Source organism: Mustela lutreola, chromosome 1 (genome assembly GCF_030435805.1).
Source record: "Mustela lutreola isolate mMusLut2 chromosome 1, mMusLut2.pri, whole genome shotgun sequence".
Taxonomy (NCBI): Eukaryota; Metazoa; Chordata; class Mammalia; order Carnivora; family Mustelidae; genus Mustela; species Mustela lutreola.
Window position 1 is genome coordinate 110,180,136 of NC_081290.1, and position 21,949 is coordinate 110,202,084.

Consider the following 21,949-nt stretch of genomic DNA (forward strand, 5'->3'; position numbering starts at 1 on the left):
GCTTCTCAATGGACTTTAAAAGTATGATTTTTCAGTATCCAAATTTGACTTACTTGAAACATTAAAATACTTCCCCATTAGCCCAAACCCTGAATTTCATTGTTTATTATTTTTTTTTATTGAAATTAACTTTTGTAGAATAGTAAGATTATCTATTGCTTTTATGGAATTAGGTACCAATGTAAGTATTTTACTGTTTTAACTCATTTATTTCTCATAACAACCCTTATGACATATGATATAAATACTCTTATTTTCTCCACTTACAAATGAGGAAAGTAAGAAGCCCACAGTTTAAGTGGCTTGCCTAGGGTCCCTAAAAAAGTAAGGAGCAGATATTTGAAACCCGAGTCTAGAGCTGGAGTCTACACCATTAGCCATGTAAGTGTCCTGCCTACTAGAAAAACACTGAAACTCGAGAAGTTGTTTTTTTATACATAATAGAGATGAATAGATACATTACATAGAATATGTCATATTTTAAAATAATTTAAGGAAAATGAGTTAAAAAGTTTTTCATTGAAATAATTAGTTAATAGTTTATAAGCATTAATTGTGCAACAAATATATGATATTTTATATTTAATTGAGTTTAGAATTATTATTATAGTTATTAATTTCCATGTGACTTATGTTGATTAAAAATGTTAATATAACTGTATATATAAACAACTATAAATGATAAAAGGGGAAGGCTTTCAACTTAATTGGAATCTATTAAAAATGAAATAAGCAGTCTCATTTTTAGAATGAGTAAAGTGTGCTCACATAGAACAGTATAGTAGTGATAGTATTGCTTCTTATGAAAATAATCATTTTCATTCCTGTATGAAATTTGATTTTCATTATAACATTTGAAAATGAAAGTTTGATCTATAATATGAAAGGTTTTTTTTAAAAGAATATGGTCCTAAATTTCATAATTTCATAATTCTGTTTATTTTACCTTAAGTTTTGACAAGCAAATTTACAGTCTTATAAGAAGGGTATAAATTTAAGAATCGTCTTTTAATTTTTAATTAATTAAGAGAATTTTCACATTTTTCCATTTATGCCATTGCTTAGTGTGAACATCTGTGCTACATGGTTTTATGTATTTTCCATGTAAGACATGTTAATGCTCATCCATTGGAATTCTTTCAGGATATTCCAGCACCTGGCAGCTATGATGTTCAAAAATCATATGAAATGTCCCAAGTTCAACATAAATACATGCTGCCTCGTACTTTTGTGGCTAAACTGAAACATGCCTCCTTTCTTAGCACAACTCCACGGTGCCTGCAGAAAAGGACTGATGGGCCAGGTAAGTACAGACTGTTATTTTAAAGCTTTGAGAAAAAACAAAACAAAACTAAGGTTTCTATGTAAAAATAGACAATTATAAACATACCTTTATATTTACCATGTCTCTTTTAAATATATAGGATAAAAAAGATATCTGCTTCCAAAGGGAAGGTGAACCATGAGAGACTATAGACTCTGAAAAACAATCTGAGGGTTTTGAAGGGGCAGGGGGTGGGAGGTCGGGGTACCAGGTGGTGGGTATTAGAGAGGGCACAGATTGCATGGAGCGCTGGGTGTGGTGCAAAAATAATGAATACTGTTATGCTGAAAATAAATAAAAAATTTAAAAAAAGATATCTGCTTATTCCCTGAAAGATTTTAGATTCTTTTTTCAACTGTAAGATTAGTTTGGAGTTTTATGACTCTCAATTTTACCAAAGACCATCTTATGAGTTTTAACTTAAAGTTAGTAAAGTCATTTTCTATTAGGGAAAAACCCAAAATTCTTAATATGCTAGAATTGTTAGAGGAGAAAGGCAACCAACCTATGATTTGTAAAGTCATATTCAATACATATACCATGTTATTCTCATGGCATTTTAATTTTTCTCAACAATCAAGAAAACATCCATGTAAGAAAAAAATAAACATTTTTTGGGGGAAATAAAATTCCAAAAACAATTTTGATTTTTAAAATTGGGATTAGTTCAGCTGCTAGTAATACTATTCTTAGACTAAAAATGAATGCATTAACTTTCCTTGGTAATGAGGTTAAATCAGTTAACTGTATTATTTCACACAGGAAAACTAGATAGAAAATAGGAACAATAGTTTCAACAATAATTTTGAAATATATTTCCACCAAACAACCAAACTGCTCTTTATGAGAGTATTAAAAGAAAAAAATGAAACAAAATGGAGAAACTCATCCAAGGGTTTCTGATGAAAAACATGTCAGCAAATGAGAATACTCAGAGAGCCTGTGATCCATAGAGGCTTACTTTGTTTCTCATTGTCTTTCAGTAATCAAGTATATTGCCCAGTTAAAGGTCTGTTATACACCAAAATTTAACTTTTTAAAATTTTCTTTTTCTTCTCTTGAGTTACTGTACCATTGCTGATTTTGTCAGGTTTTAGCTTTGTTATGCAGAAGTGGTGCAGGGAAATTAATTCTTTCAAGTTCTGATATTACTATGTTCACCATCACCAAGCACAATCAAATAATAAATAAATACCCACTTAAGGATCTCTTGAAATAAATTATGTTGAACTTCATATTTTCTGAAGATTATTTTTTTTCTCTCTGCCTTTACTGCTCTGTTCCATAAAAATTGTTGTAGTTGGAAGGTATAGGAGTTTCAGTTAGGTGACAGGATTGGCACTGCGACTTTTCATTGTTTCAGGATTTGACATAGGGCAAGTAAATTCACTAATGGTTATATTAGTTTCTATTTTACAAAATTCAGAAAATATTTGCCACCCACTTGGCTCTCTTGAGAATACTAAAGATTAACAAGACCATATTTCAAAGTCATTTTCAGAAGCTCTGAAGCTCCTTAGAAGTATAAAATTTTATCAGAAAAAAATTGATTTTTGAAGGTACTACCTGATACTATGATGTATAAAATTTGATTTCATCTGACATGTGCAGATATTATAGTAATTAGAATTGTTCATATTTTTTAAATTAATCTACTATTTAAGATATACCATCTTGAAAACATGTCTTGAATATAGATTTAGTAGGTGACCAGCGCCAATTCAATTAAGATCCGTGCTTCATTCTGGTAATTGAAAATTAACATCCATTTGTCCTAATTCTCTTACACTGATCCAATCAAGGAAAAGATATTCAAGTGTGGTATTATCAACTCTCTAAATAGATTCCTCATTTTTAATTGATTTTTACTTAAGCTAGGTTTTTTATTAATGAGTATAACAAAGAATTCTTGATTCTTTTTAGTTTATGCATAGTAAGATGGTCTGTTCTAAAATGAGAATAGCCCATTTCTGTTTATAATTCTTAATACCATCTAACTTTTGCTGGGAATACCATCTATCTTAATATGATAAGTCTTGTGATTTAAAAAAAAATCATTGGCATATAATCAAAAGATACAGGGATAGTAGTTCTGTTGGTTATATGCTTTGTATTAATTTTTGTCCTATGAATAATATCCTTTCATATCATATCTTAGAATTAAATTAAGAGAGAAGTGTTTTTTTTCAAGAAACAACAGATGTTGATGAGGATGTGGAGAAAGGGGAACCCTCTTATATTATTAGTGGGTATGCAGACTGATGCAGCCACTCTGGAAAATAGTACGGAAGTTCTACAAAAAGTCAAAAACAGAATTACCTTATAATCCAGCAATTGCATTACCAGGTATTTACCCAAAGAATACAAAAATGCTAATTTGAAGGTATACATACACCCCAATGTTTATAGCAATGTTATCTGCAATTGCCAAATTATGGAGAGAGCGCAAATGTCCATTGACTGATAAAGGGATATAGAAGCTGTGATATATCTCTATCTCTATCTCTATTTCTATCTCTATCTCTCTCTCTCTCTATCTATCTTATCTCTGTATCATCTATCTATCATCTCTATCTCTATTTCTGTATACATACTTACATACAGTGGAATATTAGCTATAAAAAAGAACAAAATCTTTGCCATTTGCAATGGGTGTGTATGGAGATAGTATTATGCAAAGTGAAATGAGCCAGTTAGAGAAAGGCAAATACCATATGATTTCACTTATATGTGGAGTTTAAGAAACAAATTATCATAGGGGGCAAAAAAAGACACATGCAAACCAAGAGACAGACTCTTAACTATAGAAAACAAATTGTTGGTTACCAGAGAGAAGATTAAGAAATGAGGTTTGCATGGGGATGGATTAAATAGGTGATGAGGATTAAGGAGTGCACCTATCATGACGAGCACGGGAGATGTGTGTGGTTAAGTCACTAAATGGTACACCTAAAGCTAGTATTACATTGTATGTTAATAACTTGAATTTAAATAAAAACTTTAAAAAAATATTTTTTAATCCTATTGTCATTTAAACATTGGTAATTTTATTTTACCTTAATACTAATGGGAAGGACCTTTTTCAGTTATACATCAAATATTTTATAAATCAGATACAATTATTTTGTGTGTTATGTGTGTATATACATATACACATAAATGAAACTGTAAAATGGAATCAATTTATAGAGCATGGTAGGCATGTTCATTCCTCGAGTCATAATATTACTAAAAATTCAGTATTTTGCCTTATAGAACTTAACATGTATATTGTTATCTTTCTACCCATAAATAGAATAATTGGCAAATTAAAATTGATTACTGGATATTTTACATTTGTAGTTACAGTGTTAAGAAATGAGGTTGCGAATGATAAATTATGAGTTACGAGTTTGGTTGATAAACGGGTAATAGTCTTATGGGATTTATCAATTTATGGAGCATTCATTCAGTCACTCAACATTTATGTTGATATAGTTATTTCAAATTGTTTTAGAACTTTTACTAACATCATAGAAATAATTTTGTTTTATTCATAAATGAATAGTATAAATATAAATGTAAAATTCATTTTCATTAGTCTAAATTAAGGAGGGAAATAGTATATTTGCAATCAGTATAGGTTAGACCATTAAATGTTGTATAACCAATGAAAACACATTAGAAAAATTTAATGAAGAGATTATTAAATGAGGTGCATCACATTATAAAGGAATCTACTCTTATTGCATCAAGTTTTAATTCATAAGTATGTAAATGATTTTGTGATTGATCCAGCTCAGGTTAAGTAAAATTTTAGCTAAGTGGAAAAGGTCTTAAACATTTCTTTATTGCTTATATTGACCTGTTTTTGGACATTTAGAGGAGGGAAATTCTCAGCAAATTTAAAAAGAAAATGAATGAAAATATTGAGTGTAGAGAACTGGGGGGTCTCATACAATGTGGTGGAAGTATAAGTTGAGATCAGTGATTCTCAAGGGCAGGCCGGCAGAATGTTCAAATATATATGCCATTTAACCCCAAAATCCAATTTTTGGGATTACCCTAGGGAAATAATTAATGGTATACCCCAAATTTAAGTATCAAGGAAGTTCACCAAAGAACACTAGTAATGAAAGTTTAAAAATGTACTAAATGAAAGAAGAATGGGGTTTAGTTAATTCTCATACATCAAATGGATGGAGTCCTATGAAAATTTTAAACATGGTATATATATTTAAACCTGGTAATAAGATAAGATTTATTTGATTAATCATTTCACAAATATGCACTGAGGGTCATTTAATAAATATGCATTCAGTCTTTTTTGTATTCACCACTATTCCAGGGCCTTGAACAAAATATAAACATTATTGTTTCATAGAGCTTAATTTGAGGTATAGGAGACATTTAATAGAATAGAAGAAATAGATCAATAGATTGATAGATGAAAGCAAAGAAAAAATAAACAAAGAGAGAAAAGAAGAAAGAAAAAAGAATGAATACCAGGTGGTTATAAATGCTATGAAGAAAGATGAGAGAGAGAAGGAAGATGGAGTTCAGAATGGGTTGAGTATAGTTTCAAAGAATTTTTTTTTTTAAGATTTTGTTTATTTATTTATTTGACAGAGCAAGAGATCACAAGTAGGCAGAGAGGCAGGCACAGAGAGGGGGGAAGCAGGCTCCCTGCCGAGCAGAGAGCCCGATGTGGCGCTCAATCCCAGGACCCCGAGATCATGACCTGAGCCGAAGGCAGAGTCTTAACCCACTGAGCCACCCACATGTCCCTAGTTGCAAAGAATGTTATCAGAGAGGCCTCACTGAAAAATAATATGTAAGTAACCTGCTTAAGTTTGTTAAAGATTTTGTTTTGCTTTTGTTTGTTTCCTCTAAATGAATGTACATTGCTTTATAGTAAATAAAACTTATTTAAAGTTTTTAAATGAACAAAAACAATTGAAGCTTAAAGCATGATTTTTATTTTTAAATGAATGGAAGATTCCACACCGTGTGTGGCATGTAAGACAATATTTGAAGGCCGAACATAAAAGGTATTGAGACTTACTTTATGTTGAAAGTATAGATCATTTTTCATGAAAATAACATTGTGATTTCTGCATCACATTCCTACAGGAATTTATTTCAGGAAACAAATATATTTTATCTTGGAAGTTAATTGAATATATACCATGCAGGTAGTTTTGTTCACCTTTTCAATAAACATAAGTAATACCTTTGACATAAAAGTCAGTGTAGTGTAAAAACTAATTATTTATTCTATTTTCTCAGTGGCTTGTAATATGATAGCCTCAGAAATGCTATAGAGTTCATTAAAATGCAGTTTATCCCTTTTGCTAGGTACTGTTAATCTAGTGCAGTAAATACATAATTTTTGTTGTTGCTTTTCTATAGCTTACAGAAATGCTTTTGATGTTAAAATGCAAGGTAATTCTGAGTATACGCAAAAATAGATAAAATCAGTTTTGAGGATTTGTTGATTCTGTATCTTTTAAAAAATATTGGATGGGTGGTTCATTCAGTTGACTGACGTGAGTTGGGTTCCATGCTGAGCATGGGGTCTGCTTGCGATTCTCTCTCTCCCTGTCCCTCTGCCCCTCCCTGCCTCAAGAAAATGATGGAAATGTTATTATTGAAAATGAACTAATTTTATTATTTTCAATCTCAATTTTGTTTCATTGGGCACTTTATATACATTTCAAATAAATTATTATTTATACATAGTTTGCAAGTGACCTTATTTATTTATTTATTTATTTATGAGCGAGAGAGATTGCTGAGCAGGGTGCCCGCCTTGGGGCTCAGTCCCAGGACCCTGAGATCATGACTTGAGCTGAAGGCAGAGGTTTAGCTGACGGAGCCGCCCAGGTGCCCTTCATATTTATTAATATACACTCATATATATATATTCATATATTGTAGGCAAAATTATCTTACACATATATATTCATATATATTCATATATTGTAGGCAAAATTACCTTATGCATAGTACATTGAGTTTTTGGAGTTATTCACTTTTTGAATACTAAAGAATCTTGAAGACTATGGGAAAAGCTCCATTTGAGAAGGAGAGAATAAGTATGCAGGGGCACGGGTAGGAAAGAACTGGTACACAGTATTTAGAATATAAAGGATAATAGAATCAAAGTTTGATGTAGAGTTATGGCCTGAAAGTAGAAAATGTTATAAAGGTATAAAGAATAATTGATGATATATGTATTTTATATAGACATTATATAGAGGAGAGCTTATCTCAAACATTTTGTGGGTATAACTTTATATAATGGAGTGAATTATAAATTGATAAAGCAAAGAGGCCACACATTTAAAAAATAATTACATTAGCCTGGAACTAAGAGGGATAGATGCAGTATATAAAATAAAAGGAAGCCTTTGGACTTTCCAATTTCTATAGGTAGGAAATTGGCTGAAAAACCACGTAGTTGCAAACACAGGCTACTTTTCATGGAAAAAAAAAAATGACTTAAGAGAACAGAACCAGAAACCCCCAAAATGGAGTCATGAAACATTAGAGCAATTCCCAAGGAATTAGGACTGGATCCTAATCCCAGAACTGGCAACATGTACTCTGGTGGATTTGAAATGCCCTGAGACTCTGACTGCTCTGTTCTTCCTGTCTTTCTCTTTCTCCTTTTGAATAGCTGTGATGTTAGCCTTTATCTTAGTCTGTTCTACCATTAGTCTATAGAATATCTGTGGGGCAGTAAACTGTCTCTTTAGTTCAAGGCCTTTAGGTTGAGAAGAATGGTGTTCAAAGAGTTGTACAGAGGAACTAAATCAGAGGAGTCTGATACCATCTGAACCAGAATTCGATGACAAGATTCTGAACTTCAAATTAATGCCACAATGGGGTGAAATTTGGGAGTTCTCACAGTAGGGTGGCTTGTATTTTATATATGGGAGATATGAAATGTGGCAAGAGAATGGACTATAGAAGATTGTGTTTTCCAAAGTTTTTGCCATTATATATTTCATGCTATATGTTCTTCACACAGTTCAGAATTGACACTGCTGTCATTGAGTGCTAGAGTTTATTTCTAATTCCCTGGTGGCCCTTTGGTGTTGCTTCTGTAGAGTGTGGCAAAAGAGTTGCTATGTGACTTTTGAGGCCTAATTGTAGAAACTTTATGCACTTCTGGATGGTCCTCTCTGAATACCTACTTTTGAAACTAGCCATCCTACCAGTGCACAAACCAAGCAGCCAGGCAGAGGTCCGTGAAGAGGAAATGAGGCTCCCAGGCCTAGCTCCCAACCAACATCCTGCAAGGACTAGCCAGCCTTGTAGGTAAGTGGAAGTGGAAGCAGAACCTTTAGTACTTAGTCAGGCTGCCCCAGCTGACACCCTGTACTGCTGAGATAAACCTTCTCTTCTGAGTCATGCCTAAAGTACAGACTTTTGAGCAAAATAAATCATTATTTTTATTTGAAGCCACTGGTATTGGGAGGTAGATTTTTATGTAGCAGTAGATAATCAGAACAATTTCTAAGCAGAGAAAGACAAATGAAGGCAGATAAAGTTAGTGCTAAGTAAAAATATGGAATAATCGGACTGGTGGGCAAGACAAGGCTTCAGAATAGGTCTCAATGGTCATGTGGTCCAAGAATAAGAAGTTGATATTCTATGCAATTTATTAAGTTGGAGATGTGTTCAGGCCTACAATTGAAGTTGAATCAAGAGTAAGGTTAAGTCCAGGACTAGAAAGGCTTTTAACAGTAATATTAAACTAAGAAATGTTTGATAAAGTAATGTAATAAGATGATCCATGTTCTGATATCATGTAAGAAGGTGAGAGAGAATGTTAGAGTTGGGTAAATAATTGCCACACAGAGGAAAATTGCTCAATTTAGATAAATTAATGATTAAAAATGGTGAGTTTTATTTGAATGAAAGTTTATAGTTTTCAAAACATTTTACATATATTTCTGAATCATTACAACCATCTTAGGTAATGATCACTGTCTTTAAAAGGGAGAAAATAGAAAGTTAGGTAATTAAAAAGAAAAAAATTTGCTTATATTAATACAGATAGAAAATAGTAAACAGGAATAAGACTGAAATGTTTCATTTTTTTGTTCATTCATTCATTCTTTATAAAAAATAAATTTTGAGCACATCCTATGTTTCAGGCATTGCTATGAATAAAGGAGTACTACTCAATCCTTATCCTTAAATATCTTATATCTAGCAAGGGAAAAAAATGTCCACAGATAATTATAATAAAAATCAATTATTAGTGTCCCCTGTGTCATAATTGTTTGCAAAATCACATATAAATTTATTGGTAAATGGATGAATTGATGTTATTTGAGAGTGAAAGTCCAAGATTGGCAAACATTTGAATTACATTATTTTCTTCAAATTAAATCAATGGAAAGAAATAAAAAGCTAAGTACAGGAATATCTATATTATAGAAAGACATTGGAAATAAAATGACTGCTAATGATAGACAATTTGACATAATACACAGAAGTCAGTGGAATATAATTTGATGATGAAAAATCATAGCATTTTCTACTACATTTGCATGTTTCTTTCTTTCTTTCTTTTTTTTAAGATTTTATTTATTTATTTGACAGAGATCACAGGTAAGCAGAGAGGCAGGCAAAGGGGGAAGGGGAAGTAGGCCCCCGCTGAGCAGAGAGCCTGACGTGGGGCTCGATCCCAGACCCTGAGATCATGACATGAGCTGAAGGCAGAGGCTTAACCCACTGAGTCACCCAGTAACCCACTGAGTCGCCCCATACAGTGCATGTTTCTTTAACGTGAATTAGCTCATATACTATGTTATTTAAGAATGTGCCAAAGAAATCAATAAAACTCAGAAATTGTCTTGGTTCAAATGCAGTTATGTTTTGAGGCAACAAGTATCAAACTTTCTTATGATTAAGGGAGAAAGACTTAACGATATATGAAGAACTTAGCCAAAAAGTACATAATTGTGCCTTTTAGTACTGATTGTTACTAATCTGTTACACTTTTCACCATGTTGAGATTTTGAGGAAGTGGAAAGAACAGATAAAGAGGTTGCAAAGACAGTTCTCTTTGTATTAAAAAATCAAACCAACCACAACCCCCTCATAAAACAAAACAAAACAAAACAAAACACCTCAAAACAAAACCTCACAACAAAAATCCTTGACTCACGAAGTCTTCACCTCAGGTTAGATTTTTATTATTATTTGAATTTTTGTTATTGATGAAACTTGTTTTATTAGGAGAGAATGCCCTCAAGAACCTAGTCCTTGAGAAAGAAAGAAGCATAATCTCTAGAGTTAAAGGCTGCAAAGAATGGGATGACACTGATGCCAAGTGGAGATTTAACTCCACGTTTTAATTTTTTAAATATTTTATTTGTTTATTTGAAAGACAGAGAGCAGCGTGAGAGAGCGCATAAGCAGAAGGAGAGGGAGAAGCAGACTTCTTACTGGGCAGCGAGCCTGAGGGACTCAGTTCCAGGACCCCGGATCATGACCTGAGCCAAAGGCTCAGAACTCTGTCAATGCACAGGTTTCTAAGTTCTTTTTTGTGTGTGGTAAAATACATATAACATAAAACTGATCATATTAACCATTTTAACAATTTTATTTATTTATTTTTAAGATTTTATTTATTAATTTTAAAGGGAGAGAGCACCTGAGCAGGAGGAGGGCCAGCAGGAGAGAAGCAGACTCTGTGCTGAGTGTGGAGCCTGACCCAGGGCACAATCTCAGGAACCTGAGATCATGACCTGAATCTAAACCAAGAGTCTGATGCTTAACCAACTGATGCACCCAGGTGCTTCATTAACCCTTTTTAAAACATATATATTTATTTATTTGAGAGAGAGAAAGAGCATGAGTGGGAAGGAGAATGGGACAGGGAGAGAGAATTTCAAGCAGATTCCATGAGGAGCACTGAGTCAGATGTGGGGCTTGATCCCACAACTCTGAGATCATGACCTGAGTTGAAACCAAGAGTCTGAGGATTAACCAACTGTGCTGCCCAGTCACCCCAATTGTCTTAACCATTGTTAAATGTGCAGTTCTGTGGTATTAAATACATTCATAGTGTTCTGCAACCATTGCTACAATCCATAATCAGAACTCATTTCATCTTGTATAATTGAAACTCTATAATCATTAAACAGTAACTCCCTGTTACCTCTCCCTGACCTCAGCCCATAGTATTAGCCTGGGAGTGGATGAAGGACCCACCATGCTGTGGGGAGTGTAAAAAATGATAAGGCAATCTTCATACTTCCTTCCCTGGTATATACTATGAGGAAGTGAATCTTAAGAGAGAAAGAAAAAAGAAATTGGGGGGAAGGGCTAATATGATTTTTATTCTGTTGTAATTTTAATTCTGAATAACACCCAGCTGTGTCACTGGCCAAACTACTACTCTAGATTCAGGTCTGGTTACATATTCACCATAGTTTCTGTACTGTTGGTTGAAAAGAATCTAAATGTGCCAGGCACAGGTTGTGCTAGTTTGATATACCACTCCAACATGGAATAGTTTTATTGAAAATAATGTGATATTAATATTAGGATAAGGGGAGAGGATTAGGGGGAAAGGAAGGAAAGATGGGATGGGAAGGAGGAAGATAGATTTTCTTGACCTGGTTGAATGGTAGTAAAGTATAAAGTGCAGAAATGTGTGTGTTTGTTGGAGAGAGGATGTTTCTTCTAAACCCAGGGAATATAATCCTAGAAATTAGGAGAATCAAAGCATAAACTGTTACTAACCAAACAAGAAGGGAAAATTAGGGAAGTAGAAGGAGATAGCAAAACTGAAGATTGTTATATTCTTGAAGTAGTTTTACTTTTTATATGTGATTACTATAATCTTTGTAGTCAGAAATTATGATTTTACAACTGTTAATTTTATACACATGAATTAGAAAACCTAGTATCTTACTTTAGGTTTAATTGTTTCCGTGTAGGATAATGTTACAGTTGAACACATGAAAATATGTTTCAGTTAGATATAATGTCTTTTCTCTCTCTCTTTTTAAAAAAGATTTTGTTTATTTATTTGACAGAAAGAGACATAGTGAGAGAGGGAGCACAAGCAGGGGGAGTGAGAGAAGGTGAAGCAGGCTTCCCACCCAGCAGGGAACCCAAGGTGTAGGTCTCAATCCCAGGATCCTGAGATCAGATCTGAGGCATGGAAACCCCTGTAATATTCTTTTCAAGCAAGCTATGTCTACTTTTGTAGAGCCAGTCCTCTTTGGAAATGCTACACAACTGTTCTAAAATTAAATTAGAATTCAGAAACTTGGAACACAGAAAAAGAGCTCTTTTTATAGTAGAAAATATAATAAAAGTTTTAAAATAGTTTAATGTAGGATTATTATATAAAGTTACATAAAATGTATACAATTCTATGAATTTATTATGTTATGAGAGTTTTATATGGTAGCCTTACAGAAAGATTATATTAACCAATTTGTTATACCTACAACTGCATTTCAATTAAAACACTTAACAATTTCCTTGTTCTTTTTGAAATATTTTGAAACCCATTAGTGTGTCAGTGAGTTGACATTGCTCTCCAATTGCAATAGATATCAAGTGATAAAAATTGATTTTTTTGGTACCTTACTTTGAAAAGTCAGCATTGGTTACCTGAATATATTACAATTCCTTTAAAACATTATTCCCATGTTGTTAAATGTTTTCATTTCTGAGCTTAAGATTATATGTGCAGTTTTTTCTTCACTACAGAGTGATTTTCATTTTGAGGACATGTAATGAAATGTAGAATTCTAAGAAATGATACAATATTAAATATATATTTTAAAAGTCTATTTTTTATACATAAAGCTAAATTATACCAACATAGGTTCAGTGTGTCCATCTCTACCCACTTTGGATATCATGTAATTTTTATTATAAATGTATTACAAAGCAATAATGGAAATAACAAATTTATATTTCCAGGAAACAATGAAACCTCATGGCTTTACCTACTAATAAAAAAACTGTTACATTAAAAATATTATAGAAAAGTGCATAAATTATTAATTCATATGTCAGTGCACTTTCATAAATTGAACTGTCCATGTAACCATTATCAGATGAAAAAACGGAACACCATAAGCATCCTTAACCCCTCCCTTAACTCTGTCCTAGTCACTAAACATTATTCTGGCTTCTATCATCATTTCTTTATTTTCACTATCTTCAACTTGCGTTAATTGAGTAATGAGGTGTATTTTGTTTATGGCTTCTTTCACTCAACCTTATAATTTGTGGCCTATAAACAATGTTGTTTCAGGTGGCAATCATGAGTTCATTTTCAACATAAGAATGTGTCACAGGAGCACCTGGCTGACTCAGTCAGTTAAGTGTCTGACTCTTTTTTTTTTTTTAAGATTTTATTTATTTATTTATTGGCAGACACAGATCACAAGTAGGCAGAAAGGCAGGCAAAGAGAGAGGAAAGGAAGCAGTCTCCCCGCTGAGCAGAGAGCCCAATGTAGGGCTTTATCCCAGGACCCTGAGATCATGACCCGAGCCGAAGGCAGAGGCTCAACCCACTGAGCCACCTGGGAGCCCCAAGTGTCTGACTCTTGCTTTCAGCTCAGGTCATAGTCTCATATATCATGGGATGGAGCCCAAAGTCAGGCTCTGTGCACAGCAGAGGGTGTGCTTGAGATTCTTTCCTTCTCCCTCTGCCTCTCCCCGACTCTCGCATTCCCTGTCTTTCCCTCTAAAATAAAATAAATATTCAAAAAGAAGATATCACAATTTCTTTATCCATCTTACTCTTTATGAATGAAAATTTGGGTTATTTCCAGTTTAGTGCTCTCATGAGTATTATTAATATTGAATATTGAATATTGGGTATTGAATAATAGTGAATATAAATATGCATTTCTCTTAACTGGAGTTTCTGGGTCATAGTGTCTGGTGGATGTTCCATTTTATTAGATCTTACCCAACAGTTTTTCTAAGTAAATGTAGTGATTTATATTCCCAGCAGTAATGTATAAGAGTTGCAGTTGTTCCACTATCTCTCTAACGTATGGTGGTATCTATCTTTTTCATTTGAACCATTTTAGATTTAGGAGCATTTCACTGAGGTCTTATTATCCATTTTCCCAATGACTAATGAAGTTTAACATTTTCTCATATGTTCCTTGGTCATTTGGATTTTTATTGAGAGTGCCTTTTCGTGTCTCTTTTCTATTCATCTATTATGTTATTTTTATTATTGATTAGTAGTTCTTAATATATTATGGTTATATTTGGTAGTTATACATTCTGTAAATACTATCTCTTTCTGATTCATTTTTCAGTTTGTTAGTGATTTCTATTAATAAATGTAACTTCTCAATTTTAATATTGAATTTACTAATCTTTTCCTTAATGTCACTGCTTTTATATCTTGTTTAAGAATTATTTCCATATCGTAGTTCTTAAATAATTTCATATACATTTTATTGCTTTGTTTTTCACAATTAGATCTATAATATCATCTCAAGGATTGTACTACATCACATGTATTTATGAATGAGGTTAGCCTGCAATATTCCTTTCTTGAATTTTCCTTGTTAGTCATTGTTGTCAGATTTTGTTTGTTCCTTCTGGTTTTAAGAAAAAGGGTTTTGGAAAGTTTTTAATTAATTATTCCTCTATTTGTAAGTAGGTAGTTTCAAAATCTCACTGGTTTATAGCAATAGCATTTATTTATTTTTTGCCTCTTCCTTTTGCTTTTAGTATTTTTGGTATCATTCAGTTCTACACTTATCCTAATTTGCATTATCATATGTACTTTGATCTTTGTTATTTAAAACTATATTTAAAATTTTCAAATGTTTATAGCCTTATTGAAAATATAATTTTTATAGTTATTAACTAAGTTTTAAATTTTGTAAGTCAAGAAATGTTATTAACATACTACCCAGTTTTTGAAATCTCTTTAAACTTGTTTTATAGCCTAATACATAGTATTTTAGTAAATATTTCTCTTACACTTATAAATGTGTATTTGTCAATATTTGCATGTAATGCTATAGGTCAGCTAGACCAAGGTTATTTATTGAGTTTTTCATATCTTCTCTATCTTGTTTAATGTATTAATTATTTTGAGAGGTATGTCAAAAAACCCCACTATAATGATGTATTTTACAATTACTCCTCATGGTCTGTTTAACTTAAAATTTTTTGAATCAATACCATTATAGGTGACTACATATTATAGACTTCTGTTGAACTGAATATTCTGTCATATTATAATGCCCCTCTTTATCTCTACTAATATGTTTTAGCTATATCAGCCTTTTGGTTGTTGTTAGAATTTGTCTCACATGTCATTCTTTATTCTTTTTCTTTCAACTATTCTCTGACTATATGATTTTTTTTTAATTTTTATTTTTTATAAACATTCATTTTTATCCCCAGGGGTACATGTCTGTGAATCAGCACTCACCAAAGTACATACCCTCCCCAATGTCCATAATCCCACCCCCCCTTCTCCCAACCCCCCTCCCCCCAGCAACCCTTAGTTTGTTTTGTAAGATTAAGAGTCACTTATGGTTTGTCTCCCTCCCAATCCCATCTGGTTTCATTGATTCTTCTCTTAACCACTTAAGTCCCCATGTTGCATCACCACTTCCTCATATCAGGGAGATCATATGATAGTTGTCTTTCTCTGCTTGACTTATTTCGCTAAGCATGATACGCTCTAGTTCCATCCATGTTGTTGCAAATGGCAAGATTTCATTTCTTTTGATGGCTGCATAGTATTCCATTGTGTATATATACCACATCTTCTTGATCCATTCATCTGTTGATGGACATCTAGGTTCTTTCCATAGTTTGGCTATTGTGGACATTGCTGCTATAAACATTCGGGTGCAAGTGCCCCTTTGGATCACTACGTTCGTATCTTTAGGGTAAATACCCAGTAGTGCAATTGCTGGGTCATAGGGCAGTTCTATTTTCAACATTTTGAGGAACCTCCATGCTGTTTTCCAGAGTGGCTGCACCAGCTTGCATTCCCACCAACAGTATAGGAGGGTTCCCCTTTCTTTGCATCCTCGCCAGCATCTGTCATTTCCTGACTTGTTGATTTTAGCCATTCTGACTGGTGTGAGGTGATATCTCATTGTGGTTTTGATTTGTATTTCCCTGATGCCGAGTGATATGGAGCACTTTTTCATGTGTCTGTTGGCCATCTGGATGTCTTCTTTGCAGAAATGTCTGTTCATGCCCATTTCTTGATTGGATTATTTGTTCTTTGGGTGTTGAGTTTGCTAAGTTCTTTATAGATTTTGGACACTAGTCCTTTATCTGATATGTTGTTTGCAAATATCTTCTCCCATTCTGTCAGTTGTCTTTTGATTTTGATAACTGTTTCCTTTGCTGTGCAAAAGCTTTTGATCTTGATGAAATCCCAGTAGTTCATTTTTGCCCTTGCTTCCCTTGCCTTTGGCGATGTTCCTAGGAAGATGTTGCTGCAGTTGAGGTCAAAGAGGTTGCTGCCTGTGTTCTCCTCAGGGATTTTGATGGATTCCTTTCTCACATTGAGGTCCTTCATCCATTTTGAGTCTATTTTTGTGTGTGGTGTAAGGAAATGGTCCAATTTCATTTTTCTGCATGTGGCAGTCCAGTTTTCCCAACACCATTTATTGAAGAGGCTGTCTTTTTTCCATTGGATATTCTTTCCTGCTTTGTCGAAGATTAGTTGACCATAGAGTTGAGGGTCTATTTCTGGGCTCTCTATTCTGTTCCATTGATCTATGTGTCTGTTTTTGTGCCAGTACCATGCTGTCTTGATGATGACAGCTTTGTAATAGAACTTGAAGTCCGGAATTGTGATGCCACCAACGTTGGCTTTCTTTTTCAATATCCCTTTGGCTATTCGAGGTCTTTTCTGGTTCCATATAAATTTTAGAATTATTTGTTCCATTTCTTTGAAAAAGATGGATGGTACTTTGATAGGAATTGCATTAAATGTGTAGATTGCTTTAGGTAGCATAGACATTTTCACAATATTTATTCTTCCAATCCATGAGCATGGGACATTTTTCCATACTATGAGCAACTCTACGCCAACAAATTTGACAATCTGGAAGAAATGGATGCATTCCTAGAAACATATAAACTACCACAACTGAACCAGGAAGAAATAGAAAGCCTGATTGAAACAGTCATTAAAAATCTCCAAACAAACAAAAGCCCAGGGCCAGATGGCTTCCCGGGGGAATTCTACCAAACATTTAAAGAAGAACAAATTCCTATTCTCCTGAAAGTGTTCCAAAAAATAGCAATGGAAGGAAAACTTCCAAACTCATTTTATGAGGCTAGCATCACCTAGATCCGAAAACGAGACAAGGATCCTATCAAAAAAGAGAGCTATAGACCAATATCCTTGATGAACACAGATGCGAAAATTCTCACCAAAATACTAGCCAATAGGATTCAACAGTACATTAAAAGGATTATTCACCACGACCAAGTGGGATTTATTCCAGGGCTGCAAGTTTGGTTCAACATCCGCAAATCAGTCAATGTGATACAACACATCAATAAAAGAAAGAACAAGAACCATATGATACTCTCAATAGATGCTGAGAAAGCATTTGACAAAGTACAGCATCCCTTCCTGATCAAAACTCTTCAACGTGTAGGGATAGAGGGCACATACCTCAATATCATCAAAGCCATCTATGAAAAACCCACTGCAAATATCGTTCTCAATGGAGAAAAACTGAAAGCTTTTCCACTAAGGTCAGGAACACGGCAGGGATGTCCATTATCACCACTGCTATTCAACATAGTACTAGAGGTCCTAGCCTCAGCAATCAGACAACAAAAGGAAATTAAAGGCATCCAAATCGGCAAAGAAGAAGTCAAATTATCACTCTTTGCAGATGATATGATACTATATGTGGAAAACCCAAAAGACTCCATTCCAAAACTGCTAGAACTTGTACAGGAATTCAGCAAAGTGTCAGGATATAAAATCAATGCACAGAAATCAGTTGCATTTCTACACTAACAACAAGACAGAAGAAAGAGAAATTAAGGAGTCAATCCCATTTACAATTGCACCCAAAACCATAAGATACCTAGGAATAAACCTAACCAAAGAGACACAGAATCTATACTCAGAAAACTATAAAGTACTCATGAAAGAAATTGAGGAAGACACAAAGAAATGGAAAAATGACTATATGTTTTAGTGGGTCCCCTTTGTTACTAACATATTTGGGAATAGGTGGATTTTGTTTTTATAACCAGGTTACAAAATCTCTGTTTTCTGTTGTTTTCTACTTTTCTGTATTTGTGTATTTCTTAGCTTTTTTTTTTTTTTTTTTAATGACTCTACTGATCTGGAACCTATATACTCTTAGTTTTGCTTTTTTAGTAAATACCTTGGTGTTGCTACATGCACACTTTTTTTTTTTTTTAAGATTTTATTTATTTATTTGACAGGCAGAGAAGCAGGCAGAGAGAGAGGAAGAGAAGCGCTCTGCTGAGCAGAGAGCCTGATGTGAGGCTCGATCCAAGGACCCTGGGATCATGACCTGAGCCGAAGGCAGAGGCTTTAACCCACTGAGCCACCCAGGCGCCCTGCTACATGCGCACTTAATAACGTTTATATTTCATCAAGATCTTTGTTTTCTTGAACAATGCTTTAGCTTTGTTTTCTTTAACCTTACAAATTGTCTTCTGCAATAAATTGCTATTCAAATTCACCTATATCTATCATTTTTTAAAATTTCCTTTCTAAAGCTCAGACATTCCTTCTAGGGTCATTTTTTTTTTTTTTTTGAAGTATATCTTTTAGAAATTTCTTTAGTTACAAACTTTCGTGATAGATACTTTCATTTATTCATTCAAGTCAGTACCTATTATATACTGGTCATAAAATAATGTATACAAAAATTCCTGCTCCCATGGAACTAAAATTCTAGGGAGGAAAACAGGCAATAAGCACGATAAAACATAAAATATATAGTTATATTCTGTGACAGAAAAAATAAAGCAGAATAATGTGATATAAAATTTTAGATAGCATAAGTGAAGTCTTACTGAGAAAATAACTTTTGAATCAAGACCAGAAAGAACTGAGGGAACATGAAGTTATCTAATGAAAAAGCACTGTAGACAAAGGCAACAGATTCTACAAGAGGGCCTGGCAAGGTTCAAGATACAGCAAGTAGGCCAATAGGCTATTGCCGAATGAATTATTCGGAGATTAGTAGATGTGCCCAGAGATGTAATGCATATCCATATGATACATGACTTGGTAGGTTATGCTCCATGGTGAGATGGAAGGCTGTTAGAAAGTTTTGAATGGACTATTGATACGATTTTTAACAAGTTTACTCTGTACATTATAGACTGGAGGGGAGCAAGAGAAGAGCAGTTAATAAGCTATTGCTGTATCAGTGAGAGATGATGGTGGCTTGGAATAGAGTGCTAGCTGTCAGAGTGGTGATAAGTGTCACAGTCCAGGTATTTTTGAAGGCAAAGCTGATAGGATATGCCATTGGTTCTAATGTAGGCTGTGAAACACAGAGAAGCTAAGATGGCTTAGAGGTTTAGGTCCAAGCAGCTATCACAGGAGATTTGCCAGTAACTTAGATGGAGACAAATCTAAGAGGTGATGATTTTGGAGAGATCATCAGGGGCTTAATTTTGAACAAATTAACTTAAAAAAATAGAAAAATGTCTTAATGTCATCCTTATTTTTGTAATACTGCTTTGCTGTCTGTATCATTCTATCTGGTATCTAATTTCCTTAGCACTTTACTGACTTCATGATCACTGCTGATGATTCAGTCCTCAGATTGTCTTTTTTGGTAATCTGTTTTCTCTACATGTTTCTGAGATCTCCTTGTTTTTCATGATATTTAGTGGTCTTCTTGTATCTCACTCATACTGGTACTGAGCATTCTTTTGTCAATGTAATTTTTTCCCTTTTGTTGCAGTCATTCAGGATTTTTTTTTTTTTTTGTCTTTAATTTTCATTAGCTTGGATAGATATGAGAGTTTTATTTGCTTGCTTGCTTGTTTTATTTGCTCTGCTTGGATCTAGCTAAACCCTCTCAGTCTGAGCTCATATGCTTTACTCTCATTCTCAGGTACTCCCAGTAACATTTCTTCTCATATTGTCTCCTAGCCTTCTTTATATTTTATTTACTTTTTTTGCTAGCTTGCGTTAGAGCTTCTAGCCTCTGGATCACTTTTTATTTTAGTATCTTCTCTTTATGTCTTTGTTGTGAGTTCTCGGAGTTTAATTTGACCCATTTTCCAACTCACCCATCTGCAAAAGCTTTCATTCTGCTATTCAAACCTTGTATTTATGTTTTTGTTCTATGATCTGAGAAGTGATTTCTTATCTAGTTCATTTTTCATAAATGTCTATTTTTATTATATCCCACATTTTCTAGCATTTTATGTGTGTTAGCTTACTTGTTTTAGGACATTAAATATTCTAATTTAAAACTATGATTCTGAATGATCCTTTATTTTGTTTCCTGGGTTATGAGATTTAAAAAATCCCTTTAATTGAGTTGTCTTTCCTTAAATGTGTGTCAGTACTTATTTTTGTGCTCATCTTTGTAACTGAGATTCCTTGTTAGAGAGTTTATAAGAAGCACCATGCAAATTCGGCTGCTGTTTTCAAAATAAATGCTAAATTGAATGGGACACGAGAATTATAGGCATAGACCAAAGTCCTAGGAAAACCAGAATGCATGTACACAATTGTTAGACTCTAGAATATCTGTGTTGGTATACCTTACTAGGGTCAGGGGAAAAAGCTGCTTTATTAGGACTTGCTCTCTGAACTGTTTTCAGTAAGAAGAAAATATGACTAATATGTAACAATGAATGGGGGTACTTTAATGTTTGCTCTTTATGTCCTGTGTTTCACTAGCCATCTGAGACATTTCTCTTATGTCTCTGTCTCTGTTTTCCACTTATTATCTCTGTTGCAGTCACCTTTCCATATTTGCCCCTGGCTGAACATAAGACAGAGGCTTATGTGGCTTCTTGGGAGAGGTGAGTGGTAGTGCTTAATTGTTCTTGCTCAGGTACCTCAGATAACAATTTGTGTCAGCCCCTGCCCCCCACCCCCGCCCAGTTCTATCCTGCATACTTATTACTCTTCCTGTGCATACCCTGGACTGAAGTTGTATTCAATCTTACCTACTTTCATTCTCTCAGAAATTTTTCATGTTCATAAAAGTATATAGAGATGAACCCTGACTTATGATGGCCAGACTTAAGGTTTTTGACTTTACAATGTATAAAAATGACACACATTTGATAGAAGCTGTATTTTGAATTTTGAATTTTAATCTTTTCCTGAGCTAAGGATATGCCTTAGGAAACTCTCTCCTGATGCCAGGCAGTGGTAGCAGCTGCAGACCCTTGTCAGCTATGTGATCACAAGGGTAAACAACTGATATACTCACAACCATTTTGTTCCCATGCGGCCATTCTGTTTTTCACTTTCATTACAGTATTCAATTAATTACATGAGATAATTAACACTTTTATAAAATAAGCTTTGTGTGAGATGATTTTATCAACTGTAGTCTAATGAAAGTGTTCTGAGCACATTTAAGGTGTGCGCAGTGAGGTGAGGCTAAGCTT

The 21,949-nt window shown here is 33.8% G+C and overlaps 1 protein-coding gene across 1 annotated transcript in view; it reads left to right on the forward strand.

Annotated features, from left to right (window-relative positions):
• STPG2 (sperm tail PG-rich repeat containing 2) overlaps positions 1-21,949 on the forward strand; it is a 604,044-nt gene that overhangs the window by 256,790 nt on the left and 325,305 nt on the right. The window contains exon 11 of the mRNA XM_059162334.1: positions 1,144-1,303. Coding sequence (XP_059018317.1) covers positions 1,144-1,303 — 160 coding nt within the window. The remainder of the gene's footprint in view (positions 1-1,143; positions 1,304-21,949) is intronic.